This window comes from Bactrocera latifrons, unplaced genomic scaffold (assembly GCF_001853355.1).
Source record: "Bactrocera latifrons isolate USDA-ARS-PBARC rearing strain unplaced genomic scaffold, ASM185335v1 scaffold_27, whole genome shotgun sequence".
In the NCBI taxonomy this organism is placed as follows: domain Eukaryota; kingdom Metazoa; phylum Arthropoda; class Insecta; order Diptera; family Tephritidae; genus Bactrocera; species Bactrocera latifrons.
In genome coordinates this window covers 1,011,975-1,025,194 of record NW_017536296.1, presented here as the reverse complement: position 1 = coordinate 1,025,194, position 13,220 = coordinate 1,011,975, and the positions used below count along the sequence as shown (strand labels likewise).

Genomic DNA, 13,220 nt, shown 5'->3' with positions numbered 1-13,220 from the left:
CGACATTCTCTACGCAAGGTTCGGGAAAATAGCAAGGCGTGTTTGAAGCGTGTTCCTTCGCCTCATAAAACGCCCTCCCGCCAACAGAAACATGAACACAGAGAAAGGTGAAAAGAAAAAGGAAATTAGTATAGAAGCGATCACGGAACGAGCATGGTATTATTTCTAACGTGTTTGGAACATGCTTCCAAACGAAAGATATATTAACTTGTTTAGCTTTCTCTCTTTCTTCGTGGCATGAAAAACTATGCATAATAATAACTAATGGACTGAAATTAGTAATGATCTACTATTACTCCATTCTATATATATATATATGTACATTATGCGTGCTTATACTACATCTATCTGTCTAACATATAGACAACAAATGATATAAATATTAATTAAAGTAAAACCAAATTAATTGTTCGGATCGCTTGATCGTTTAATCTCGTGTCGAAAAACAAATATGGTACATATATGTATGTATGTATTGATGGCTGTATCTAGGTATCTTCGAACGCTTAACGATTTGTTTATATAAATCTCTATAATTCGTACCAACATACTAGTTCATACGTACAGCCATATGTTTGTTTTCGTGTGCTACCGCTTTGTTGTGTATTTACGTAAATCTTTGTTATGTTTTTTGTTTTTACCTATGCGACTCAACCAGCGACTTCACATGAGACGATTTTTTCGTGATAACCACGACAATGAAGTTAGTTTCAAATTAATTCCGACTTGGAGCGGATGCGTGCGCGCGACACTCAAGCAACGCTAGTGATGATCAGTATATTCGCACCAACAAGGCGGCGGTGATAGTGAGATATACAAACAGGTGGAAAGAATGTCAACAAATAGCTCGCAGAACTAGCGAAGCGTTAACGGAATAGGCGGCGCTATTATTATTAAAGTTATTACAAATATAAATACATAACTATACATATATAAAAAGGGTGTTTTTTAGACAAGTGGTTTTCGAAAAGAGACAAGCGACCTCACGTCATCCCACAGAAAGAAGTCCAGCGGTGTTGAAACGCACGATCTTGAAGGTCCACGACGCGAGTTGCAGCGCTCATAAAAAGTTGGCTTCAATAATTTCATTGTTTCGTTGTCATAAAACATGTATCAGCATCATTTGAAACCAAAAGTGGTCCACATCAATACCACCCCAATTCAGGCATGACAAGGACATTAATCATGGCTCTATGGTGGTCCTCAGTGACCGTATTCTAATGGCCGGTTTCGTTTTTGAGAAATACAAATCATATAGTGACTTTTTAAGGACCCATTCAACCAAAAGTGGGCTTCATCGCTGAACAAAATTTTCTTGGGAAAATCGGAACCTGTGGCCATCTCCATTCGCTGAGCGTACGACACGCTTGTTGGTCGATTGCTGCTTCAATTCTTGCATGAGTTAAATTTTGTAAACCCGCAAACCAAGTTCCTTTCGAAAAATCTTTCATTACGTGAATGAGTCCAGCTCTAATTGTTGCGTGTAGTGATAGGTGAATCTCCTTCGGAGCTTCTTCGATACTCTGATCTGTTCTTGCGTCTTCGTTGCGCACAGTCCGTCCGTGCGAGGATGCGCATAATCCGCTAGGGTGAACGTGGTACGAAACCGAACCATTGTTTTGGTAATAAATTGTCACCATTCCTAAGTGGGAATGGCAAACTAAACTAAGTTATAGCTGTCAAACAGACGAAACCTGTCTAACTCTCTACCATTCGAAAGACAGTCGGGTCTACGTAACCAGAACGCACCTGGATTTTTATTCGGCCAAGAACTGTCAACTAGGCAGACTTCTGCTACTACAACAACAACAATTCCGAAAAAGTGTTGCTTCTTTGAAAACCACATGTCAAAAAAAAAAAACACCCGTTATGTGGATGTGCGTATATGTTATAATTGGCTTACTGTGACACTTCATCTCGATTTGCTCACGTTTTATGGTGAAAAAGCTAAAAAAGCAAATAATTTCCCGTATCGCTCGGGATAGTGGAGTTTTTCTTTTTTTTTTTTATAAATATGTATATAAATATGTATGTGTATAAATTAGAGTTTTCAATTAAATTCTAAATGTATTCATAACATTTGTAGTGTTTGCGAAGTTATTAACAGATTGGCCAACACATTGGCTGCCGGTCGCGTAGCGTTCGAATCGTTCAGTATTTGATGGGCCGTCACACGAAACAGTTACGCTTGCGGTAATTCAAAAGTTTTATCGTAAAATGTTTTAAGCGTGTGAGGAAAGCAGAAAAAATACCAAAAAAATAACTAAATTAAAAAGTGGCGCAGTTTTTAACAATTCGAATTTAAATATAAATTTAAAAATAAATTTAAATATAACAAATTGAGAATAAAACGTTAAACAAATTATAAAAAAAAAAATGGTTCAAAATGTGGCCACAACAATGTTGGCGCGCGTGAAGCAGTTGCAATGGCGCAAAGTATTTCACATGTATTACATCGAACCAATCGTTCTTGTGCTGGTCTTTGCGCATAGTCTATCCGGTAATTAGAATTGGCGCTTGTAATGAAATTAGACGCCAGAAAATTTGTTTTTCTTTTTTAGTTCATAATTGTAGTCATTCGTACGTAACCAAGTTTTGACACACGCAAAGCTTGAACTTTGTCTTTGGCGCTAACAAATCGGGCTGAGATTTTGCAAATAATGACATGCAAGTTCTAAGCTCAAATATTATTATTTCTGTTGTTAAACCGGATGCAATACATTTATGCCAAAGATTTTTCCAGTCCTCGAAATATTTCACAGCACTTTTTGTGATGGCGAATTTTGTTTGATCTCTTCGATCGACTGAAAACAAGTTCCATACCGATGATTGTTGACTTGTTTGCATGTTAAACGCATAAAGCCATATTTCATCTTTCATCGGCAGTTATAATGCTCTCCAGAGAGACCTGTTTAAGGTACCATTTTTGAAAAAAAAAAAGAACTCAGATTTTTCAGGACGAGTCGATTGAGAATGCCTTTCATACCTAAAATATCCACCAAAATCATTCGAATGCACTGTCGAGCTCTCTTCCCATCTCTCCTTCCCATCATTCCTTCACTTTTTTAATGTTTTCAACAGTTGATGAGGTCGATGGTTGTCCAGAACGAGGCATGTCTTCAACGATCTCTTGTGTTTTTGATAAAAGTGAATTACCGAGAGCCTTTTCCAATATTCACAACGACTCCGCACACGAAATACAAAATTTTAGACAAATTATTTGTTCGATATTTTTATCCATTGTAAAACTCGCACCGCATTACTGAGGTGTACCGACATAAGCAGCAGCTGTAAACAAACTGGTTGACAGATCGAATATTCACTAGAGGCCAGATCTGGAGAATACGGTAGATGCGGAAGCAATCAGAATCCCAATTCGTGCTTTTTTTGCCATCGTTTTTATTGACTTGTGACACGGTGCTTTGTTTTGGTGAAAAGAGAACTTTCTTTTTCTTCAAATGCGGTCGTTTTTCGTGCGATTTCTTTCTTAAAACGGTCTAATAACGTTATGTATTGTATTCGCTGTTGGTGGTTCTTCCTTTTTCAAGGTAGTCAATAAAAATTATAACATGCACTTTCCAAAATACAGACGCCATAACCTTGTCAGCCGACTGTTGTCTTTTTCCACGTATTGGAGCGGGTCATTATGTGGTCCAGTCGGATGATAGAAAATTTAACAGAGTTGGATTTGTATTCTGTCAAAGTTCATAAACTCCGCAGGCTTCCTTAAAATTACTTAATAGGTTTTTTGTCTCTACAAAAGCAAGTACTATTACGGTCTAATGTTTGACTGCTCTTTTAAAGGATAAAAACAGAATTTTTATTTACAAATATACACTATTAACAAAGAAATCGTGAAATTTTTGGTTAAAAATATTTTAAACTCGGCCATTACTGCGCCATTTCTGGTGATCTCTCGGTTAAAAAATGCGTCCGCGTTGGCAGGATAACTTTTACAGGATCATCTAAAGTGAAAAAAACGTTTGTTATTTGAAACTTTAACTTAGAACTTGGACGAAGGGAAAAAAACTGAATTTTTGGCAGACATTTTTCCAAAATTCACAGAAAATTTCGAGACTTAGTTTTTGAAATAGTTGTAATGGAAAAAAATCCTCCATTCAAGTCTTTAAGAATTGCCTCTCAAAGACCTGTATAAAATTTCATAAAGGTCGGTTGAGCAGTTCTCGAGGAATCTTGCCAACCGACTTTAAAATCACAGTTTCGAGAAAAACGCGTTTAAAGACGGCGCACTTAGCCTAGCTAGCCTCGAGCGCACAAGTTCTCAAAGCTGTCATTTGAATTTAAACTGCGCGCGTCGAAGGCTTTGGAGAATTATTATTTTCTTTAGGTTGGTAGTACTATCAGTCACATTTATGTCAAATTTCATGTCAAAATATTCATTCGTGTTTGAGATACGTGTCGTTTCATGAGTTACTAAAAGTGAGTTTTTCGTTTTTTGCGATGTCGAAACTTGTTGAGCAAAGAATGTGCATTAAAATTTCTTTACGGAATTAATTTTCTGCTGCGGATACATTGGGGATGGTGCAGAAAGCCTTTGGTAATGAGGCTATGTCTACAAAAATTTAAGTGGTATAGTGAGTTCCAAGCCGGCCGTGAACGTGTCGAAGACGAAGAGCGTCCAGGGCGACCATCAATCTCAACCGACGAAGCTCACGTTCAACAAATTAAAGATTTGGTGTTGAAAAACCGTCGATTAACAACTAGGGACCTTGCTGATGAAGTTGGCATATCGAAAGGCTCAGCCAATACTATTTTGAAGGATGTTTTGGGCCTCAAGAACGTCAAAACTCGACTGGTACCGAAAAATTGAATTTTTTGGAAAAGAGGCGTCGCGTTGAAGTGTGTGAAACGATGCTTTCCGACTTAGAGGGTGTCATGAAACGCATTATAACTGGCGATGAGACTTGGATCTACGAACTCCGACTCCGAAACAACCGATCAATCGAGCGAATATCGTGCCAAAAGAGAGCCGAGACCAAAAAAATTTCGCCAAAGTTGCTCAAAAATCAAGGTCATGTTGACTGTTTTCTTCGATTATTGAATTCCTTCCAACCGGTCAAACAGTCAACAAGGAATATTATTTGAACGTTATGCGTCCTTTGCGTAACGCTATCCGCTTAAAAAGGCCGAAATTCTGGAAAGACAATTCTTGGTTTTTACACCATGATAATGCACCATCCCATACTGCCCTCGTAATTCGTGATCATTTCGCCAAAAACTCAACCCATATCGTTCCGCAACCACCGTATTCACCTGATCTGGCGCGACTTCTGGCTGTTCACCAAGCTCAAAAGACCGCTCCGGGGACACCGTTTTTATACGATAGAGGAGATTCAAGCCGCAGCGAAGACGGAACTGAGGCCATGCCGGAAAGTGACTACAACCAGTGTTTCGAAGATTGGAAAATCCGTTGGCATAAGTGCATTGCATCGGGAGGGGATTACTTTGAAGGGGATGAAATTGATTTGGAAGAATAAATAAAGAATTTTCAAAATAAATACAATGTCACCATATTTTTGGGGCACAACTTGAAAATTTAAGACAATATGATATGTATGATATGATATGTAATTTCAGTCCACGATTATTTACAAACAATACACGTGGCTTTAACTGCTCATTTGATGGCTCATTATATTTATCTAGACTGGATGATCTAAGTGTCTTTTAATAAGATAATTTTGTTTCAATCGAAAATTAATTGTTTTACATTTTATCATGTTATTTTCTATCCCGCAGGCACCATACTACGAAACCAAATCATATATCAGGCTTGTACGACAGTATTCAATTACAATGAAAGCATCTGCGAAGAATTGGGCACAAAAAACGTCAGCGAACAAGCAACGGTAATTTTCACACACACATACGTATTATAAATCGCACTACATACTCTTATATGCAATAAACCCTGTAGGAAAAATATGGTTTTAACAAAACATTTCCACATTTTGTTTATATGATTTGCAGTTATTACATATTGTACATATAATAACCGTTAACAGTATGCTAGCAAAATCAGTTAAAACATTTTTTTCTGTTAGTTTTTCCTACAGGGCCATTTGTATGCCTTGCGCAATCACGCAATAATTTTAATAACATTTATTTATCACCAAATGCAATTGCATATGTTTTCTCATTCATGTTTGTTATGTTACCTGATTTTGGTATTTAATAGAAAATTGAAACCGAAGTGCAACCGTACGTGGCAAATCTGTTTATGATACGCACACTATTGGAGAGCATTGTGCCGGCGTTGTGTGGTGTTTTCATTGGCTCGTGGTCGGATCATTATGGCCGCAAGCCACTGCTGGTCATCTCAATGATAGGTACGCCAATATATATTACATAAATCTGTCTATAGTTTTTAGAACATACATTAATAAATATTTTTCACATGTACATATATATTTTGGAACCCCATAGGATTCTCCTTCACCTACATTATCGCGGCGGTGATTTGTCAAATAGCCGTCTATCAACCGGTGAATCCTTGGTACTATGTGCTGGCTGTGGTGCCACACTCCGTTTTAGGTGGAAATTGTGTGTTTTCTGTGGCAGCTTTCTGCTTTATCTCCGATGTTACCGACACAAAGACTAGACCCTATAGGTATGTATGGAAATATATGTATGTATATATGGTAGTTACGGTTATGTTCGATGTCTGATCTAGAGGTTGCAAATGGTCTACTATATACAGTCCTTTGTGATGACATAAAGATATACCTCCTGTATCAGCTGTCATAAGTCGACATAGCGTCTAGTGGTGAATCTAAATTACGCGTTTAATTTATATTTCCACCAGCACGGTGCTATATCTAAAAGAGTGAGCTCTCAAGTGCTTAAGCCTTGATTTCGTAAACGTGGAACAATAAAGAAGGATATGTTGCGATGATTCCCTCTCGTCTTCTTGCATACAGGTCTTGCTGCTGCACTTTCAACCTCACAGCCTGAAGAATGGCTTGTCAGAACTCTTAGAAAACTTACCGTTCTAAACGGGCTATGATCTCCGAAACAACAGCTCTTTGGCCGGATGAAGTCCGGGTCAATGCCGGTGCGTAAAACCGGCTATTGGGAGATTTGCGGACAATGAATCCCCAGATGACACTGGCCACCTCCTTGAATGCCCCGCTACCCTTACTCATCTGACACTCTTCTCCTTTTGGTCCCACACCTTCGAAACAACACATTTCTTGGGCCTACCGTTGGATGTCGTCTATGGCACACTACTAACTAAGCGCAAACAGCTCAATGGATCGCTTAATATCGATCTTGTGTCAAAAGTATATTGTGATAGGTCATAAACTGATGGTAGCTCAGCGCTAGCCAATATACCGTTAAGCTTAGTTACCCAGTAGAAGTTTACACTTATAGTTACCTGGAGTTCAGCTGTGGCTTGGTACCCGTACTAGTCTTATCATAGAGTGACTGAATTCCGAACTGCTATCAGACGGAATCATCGCTTCTCTGAAGGAGGCTGTAAATCTAACGCAACCATAATGGCAATAATCTTGACTTGAAAAACACTACAATAGTCAGGGAGTCTGAAACTGAAGTTGATCTTGACAAAATACCACTACACCAACCTTCTTCCCAAGCTTTAAAATATCCGTAAAGGAGTTCACTACCCTTCTCCACCAGCGGCTTCTTCTCAGAATCCATGTTGCAAAAGATCCAGTATGAAGCTAAACCGTGCGAATGTCCAGACACATGTTTATAACCATTCACCACACGATGGACCCGTTAGACCCAGTACAAGGCAATCAATGCATTCCTTGCTCTCTCCTCGGTGTTAGGCTGTCATAAAACTTCCTAACTCGCTCGAGCCCTAAATACTTCACCGTGTCTGCTGCTTGCAGGTGTATTCTTCTCATCAGCGGCAGGAGGGTCATTGGGTTCTTGTATCTTCAAATAAATAAAACTAATCTCATCAATCTATCTAGGTTAAGGCAACTTTCAACTGCCCAAATAGTTAAGATACTCAGATACCCTTGTGTCCATGTTTTGTCCAACAGAGAACAACTGAAGATACATGAAAAGAAAAATATTAGCCTAAGAGACTATGGCTCCAAAATCGGTTTGGTTTATGGCGCTGGGTCCCTCTGCATCTGGTCTTACAAACGTAATCTACCTCTAATCTGCTTCCCCACTCTCAGAGCTGGAGTGTTTTAATCCATCCATTTCAAAAAAGTATAACATATTAGAAATGCTGATATTGGCAATAGTAACTGATCTTAGTCTTCTATTTCTGGTGACAAATGTTCACGGGTAATTCACCTCCTTAGCATTTATAAATTATATAATTTTCCGATCTTACACACACAGATTTCATTCCATTGCCATTTTTCAGAATGATTTTCATGGAAGCATTCTTTTTCATCGGCTTAATGGGTGGCTCGTTGCTCTCAAGTTTCGTTTACGCTGCCACTGGTGCCACCACCACATTCATCATATCCGGTTTACTCATGTGCGCCACAACTGTTTTCATCGTCGTCAGCGTGCCAGAAAGTCTGCATTACTGTCCCAAACAAGAAACTAGCGAAACGGTCAAATGTACAACAACTACTTTGAATGGTTGTTGTGACAAAGTGATCACACAGAAAAGTATTAAAGAAAAACAAATAGAAAATTCGAATATCGATAGTCTTGACAAGTTTAAGAATATGAAAGCAAAACGTATAAGCGAGCTCACAATAAATGCCGAAGGCAAAGTTGTTGAGGTCACAGCCGACGAGAAGCAAAAGGATACCAAAGCCAACGGTAAGGAAACCAAAAAAGATCTGAGCGCATGTGAAAAGGCATGTAAGGATACAAATATGAGGAATTTCACAATGAAAACTGCAAGTGCTGAAGCAGAATCTACGGAGAAGAAGCCTAAAAAGGCGGGACTTTTCAGTTACGTGCATATCAAGGACATGTTGGTGACGTGCTTCAAGACGCGGCCATACTACGATCGCAGCATTATTTGGCTTGTAACAGGCACAATGTTTCTCTCGATATTTGTAATCGGTGAGTTGCTTGCAAAAATAAATTCTAACAGTACCACAGCTATAAATAACTGTATACATAACGAACGTATTAATCATGGTGGACTGTACAGTTGTTTTGTTGAAACAATTTCAATTATTCTTCCATTCACAGATGGCGCCATGACGGTTTTCTACTTGTTCGTGCGTGAGAAATTCCACTGGACCGTGCGTGATTTCACATTCTATGAGACGGTTAGTCATATGGTGCCCATGTTTGGCGCTCTGGTTGGTTTCTTGATATTACGTAAGGTGAGACGACTCAGCTATGACTAATCTACTTTAAAATTAATAAAATTTGTTTGTATAACTGTTGTTATCGGAAATAGTTTCTTAGTTAAATAGCAATCTTTCAGTTGCCTTCTTTTTAAAAGATTCTAGTTCAACAAAAATTGATCATCGTAGTTCGTAGTTGATCGTCTATAGCTTAAACTGCTTGTGGAACACATTGTCTTTGCTGAAGTAGCTACTTTTCTCGTCCATCTAAGGTTATCCACATATTAGTAGGATTCTTCGAAACATCAAACTTCAGTTATAAGACATGACCAAGCCCACGTTATCACAATTTTATATATCATATAGCTATTAGGTGGGTCCAGTGATGATTATCGATACTATCGTTATCCAACATTCATGGTTCGGGCTTGGTAATTTCGAAGATATCTCATCTGAATCTGTAGAAAACCGTGAAAAAAGTTAGAAATTACTCTTCCCAACAGGTGGACAGAGTAGACAATTGAAAAGTAAAGTCCTCTCTCGACGAACAAAGATCAAATTCTACAAGTCCCTCTTTTTCTTCTTCGTCTTCTTTATTGGCGTAGACGACAAGTCAATCTTCTTTCTTCTTCTTTATTGGCGTAGATAATGCTTACTTGGTTATGGCCGAGTTAGGAAGATGGTGTCAGGTGTGGAAGTTCTCACAAATGAGCTTCGTTTTCTGAGAGCCGTTGTTTTTTGTTAGTGGCCCCATCTTTTCGTACACTTTGCCAGTACTGTCAACACTAAATTTTAACCATGCGCTTTGCTTTAATTAGCTATTTCTTTGAAGGGATTATTGAGATCACAGAGCTAGGCCGGTTTTTAACAGAGATTTCTTGAGGCTGCATGGAAGAAGCTTCCTTGGAAAACTTGTTAATAATTCATAAATATAGTAATATGTGACCAAAGATAAATTTATTAATGGCTAGATCTGAACTTTTTATATTTAAATTTCGAAAACCATGAGCCATTAATCAGGATGGAGTATAACCAGAAGCATTAATTCAGGAACCATTTTTCAAGATTGTTAATATTTTTGATAAGACATGTTGTATTAGCTTAAGTCGACTTAAGTAAATGGAGACAGTTGAAATGTCGACTTCAAGACTTAAATCGACATTTTTTAGACCTTTTTACTATAATACTTTCTTCTCTTTTCACAGGTCTTCAGCATGTCCGTGGTCACTTTGGCGCTGCTTGCATTCTTCAGCGATATTGCCTGCAGCATTGTGAGGGGTGTGGCTTCAGAGCCTTGGCATTTGTATTTGGCTGTTGCTTTGAGCGCCTTCAGATCGGTTGGTGGACCAATGTGCCGCACCATTGTATCGAATATAGTGCCTCCTACTGATTTGGGTACACAAATTAATTTGAATAATATATCATATAGTATCTAGTCTAACATATTTTTCTTCTTCACACTAGGCAAAATATTTTCAATAAAAAATGTTTTGCAATCCATTGCGCCTTTTTTGGCAGCACCGCTCTACACAGTTATCTATAAAGAGTCTTTGAAAATGTACCCGGGTCTGTTTAATATTGTCAGCGCCGCTTTATACGCAATCGCCTTCATATTTCTGATGTAAGTAAAGCATTAAATATGGTAATTTTAGATAAATTTTTTTCAACTATATATTTTTTTTTAATTTTTCAGCGTTGTCTTGCGATTCAAGTATTCCCACAAAGAGCATTATGCGTCTATATTGAAATGATTTAAACCACGAACGCTGTAATATCTAGTTCTATTAGCTGTTATTATGCAAACTTATGTGATATTTGTTAGAATTAAGTAAATTGACTTGTTCGAATATACATAAATATTTTTTAATTATTATTAAAATGAAATATTTGCATTTATTGCTACGAAGTTTGCAATACCCAGAGGAAAGCATGTCGGAAAGCCTATAACTGATATAAGTATTTAAATTATTAGCATGACAGCTGGATCCATTTAGCCATGCCCCAAACCTTTTTTTTTGACCTCAAAGCCATCATACACCATGAATTTGCCAATGCGAAGTTTTACGTGGAAGCCCTCCAGAGACTCCACTGAAGCGTAAATCGGGTCTAACAAGACATCGCAGCCGATTGGAAGTTGCACCACGACAACGCGCCGGCTCACACCGCCTTTCTTGTGAACAGTTACCTAACCGAGGCCGGCATCCTAAGGCTTCCGTAGCCACCCTACAGCCCAGATGTGGTCGATCTGGGACCACTGTAGGATAAAAGCCATCGATCTCGGATCACTAATGGATATAGCTATCAAACTGAACGATCTTAATTAAGTGCTTGTACGGAAAACTTTTTCTTTTGACGAGATATCTTTAAGAAATTTGATATGGATTATTTCCTGAGGCACAATCTCTGGAAAAATTGTTCAGATCGTCATACTGCACTAGGGTTGTGCCGTATTACCCTGACTCGTGCTGATATTGAGTCCAACGCAGGCCCAGAGAAATTTTTCTTCGGCCTCTGAGCTTGAAGGCTTCATCTATATTCCACCTTGTTTAGGTGTAATACATGTAACCTTCGGCAGAAAAAGCCAAACGATGTGTTACCTGACGACTGCGCAAAATGCCAAAATACTGCGCACGACTTACTTTCACCGATGAGGAGGCTCGGAGTGTGATCAATAAAGGAAAATTTTCCAAATCCTTGAGTCTTGATGGAAGAGGCATGCTGATGCTAAGGCACCTATGCTCGACGGGTGTAAGCTTCCTGACCAAATAGTGGTCCCACCACTGGATTCTGGGAAACCGGACTTTCACTCACCACCTGAGTTTAGCAAACCACCAGCATAGCTTCCGAAAGTGTTGAGCACCACAACAGCACTTAGCGTAATAAATGCCCAAATAGGACGATCCTAGTAGCTTTGAACTTGTCAAAAGTTTTTGACCCAGTCAACCCTCCAATGCTATTTGAGGACATCGAAAAATCTATGCTCCCTCCAAGGTTGAAGAGGTGGACTATGAAGAGCGGTTGCCAATCATACGTTATATTTCGAGATAAAAATTCCAAATAGAGAAGAATTAACCGGTGGGTTCCACAGGGTGGTGTCTTTTCCACGTCGCTGTTTAACTTCTACATCTCGAAACTTCTTCAACAACCAGAGGGAACCTCATACGCTGATGATTGCACAATAATGACGTCGGGAATGGAATCGATGGAATGAGCTCTCCGACCTTTCTCGCTTCCCCGCTGCACGGAACCTAACACTCTGCCCCACTAAATCCACAGCGATCATATTCACAAAGTGAACGAATGAGTCAGACTTCACCTTAATACAGCAGTCGATAGCGTTAAGATTCCGACTGTCAATAACCTTAAGACCCTAACGTCGCTGGCCGGAAGTATATGGGGAAAAGACAAAGAAATGTTGTTGGCAACATACAAGGCATTGGGCCGGCAGTGAGGCCATTATGCTCCTAATTAAGGAGCACAATGAACTCCTCTCCAACCAGTTTCTGTTGGGGTGTTTTCGTAGAGATCATCCCTGCTGTCACTTGCTTGAACCGGAATCACCTCCTCAGAGCATCAACTTCTCTCAATCACGTCGACGACATAAGACAATACACCGACCACACTGCGGACACAACTAACTTTAGACATCTACTCACCACCATTCACAATGGAGCCATTAACACCTTCACCGACTCCCTCTCAGTAAATGGCGTACTTGGAGTCAAAGTACCACCCTTTGCAGACGACAGCTCGATTTGCCGTGATAATCGAGAGTAAGCCTTGCGCAGCTTCATTCTGGGTACTATAGCTAAGCTCCTACTTATCCAGAATTGACCCCGAAATACCAAATATTTGTCTAGCATGCAACGAGACTCCGCATGACTCTAAGCACCTCTTTGCATGCCTAGCTAACCCTACATATCTGACACCCAAATCGCTATGTCCAACTCTGGGGCT

The 13,220-nt window shown here is 39.2% G+C and overlaps 1 protein-coding gene across 5 annotated transcripts; it reads left to right on the top strand.

Moving 5' to 3' along the window:
- Nucleotides 1-742: 742 nt before the first annotated feature.
- On the top strand, nucleotides 743-11,159 carry LOC108969912. 5 transcript variants are annotated; one of them, XM_018934910.1, is made up of 10 exons: nucleotides 743-823; nucleotides 2,087-2,193; nucleotides 5,761-5,870; nucleotides 6,200-6,350; nucleotides 6,448-6,631; nucleotides 8,372-9,030; nucleotides 9,163-9,299; nucleotides 10,469-10,658; nucleotides 10,728-10,884; nucleotides 10,957-11,159. In XM_018934910.1, exons 4-10 carry the CDS (start codon nucleotides 6,242-6,244, stop codon nucleotides 11,012-11,014), a joined length of 1,494 nt encoding a protein of 497 aa, XP_018790455.1. In that variant the 5' UTR covers nucleotides 743-823; nucleotides 2,087-2,193; nucleotides 5,761-5,870; nucleotides 6,200-6,241; the 3' UTR covers nucleotides 11,015-11,159. The 5 variants fall into 5 exon arrangements, with proteins under 5 accessions (XP_018790455.1, XP_018790458.1, XP_018790457.1 ...); XM_018934912.1 differs by having other exon boundaries at nucleotides 780-823; nucleotides 2,098-2,193; XM_018934911.1 differs by lacking the exon at nucleotides 743-823 and adding an exon at nucleotides 837-898.
- Nucleotides 11,160-13,220: the final 2,061 nt, after the last annotated feature.

What these genes read in the sequence shown, in the direction of transcription:
- LOC108969912 (XM_018934909.1), top strand. Translation starts at nt 2,377, where the DNA reads ATGGTTCAAAATGTGGCCACAACAATGTTGGCGCGCGTGAAGCAGTTG. An exon ending in AGTGCCTCCTACTGATTTGG is followed by an intron (nt 10,659 to 10,727) that starts GTACACAAATTA and finishes TCTTCACACTAG; the next exon opens with GCAAAATATTTTCAATAAAA. An exon ending in ATCGCCTTCATATTTCTGAT is followed by an intron (nt 10,885 to 10,956) that starts GTAAGTAAAGCA and finishes TTAATTTTTCAG; the next exon opens with CGTTGTCTTGCGATTCAAGT.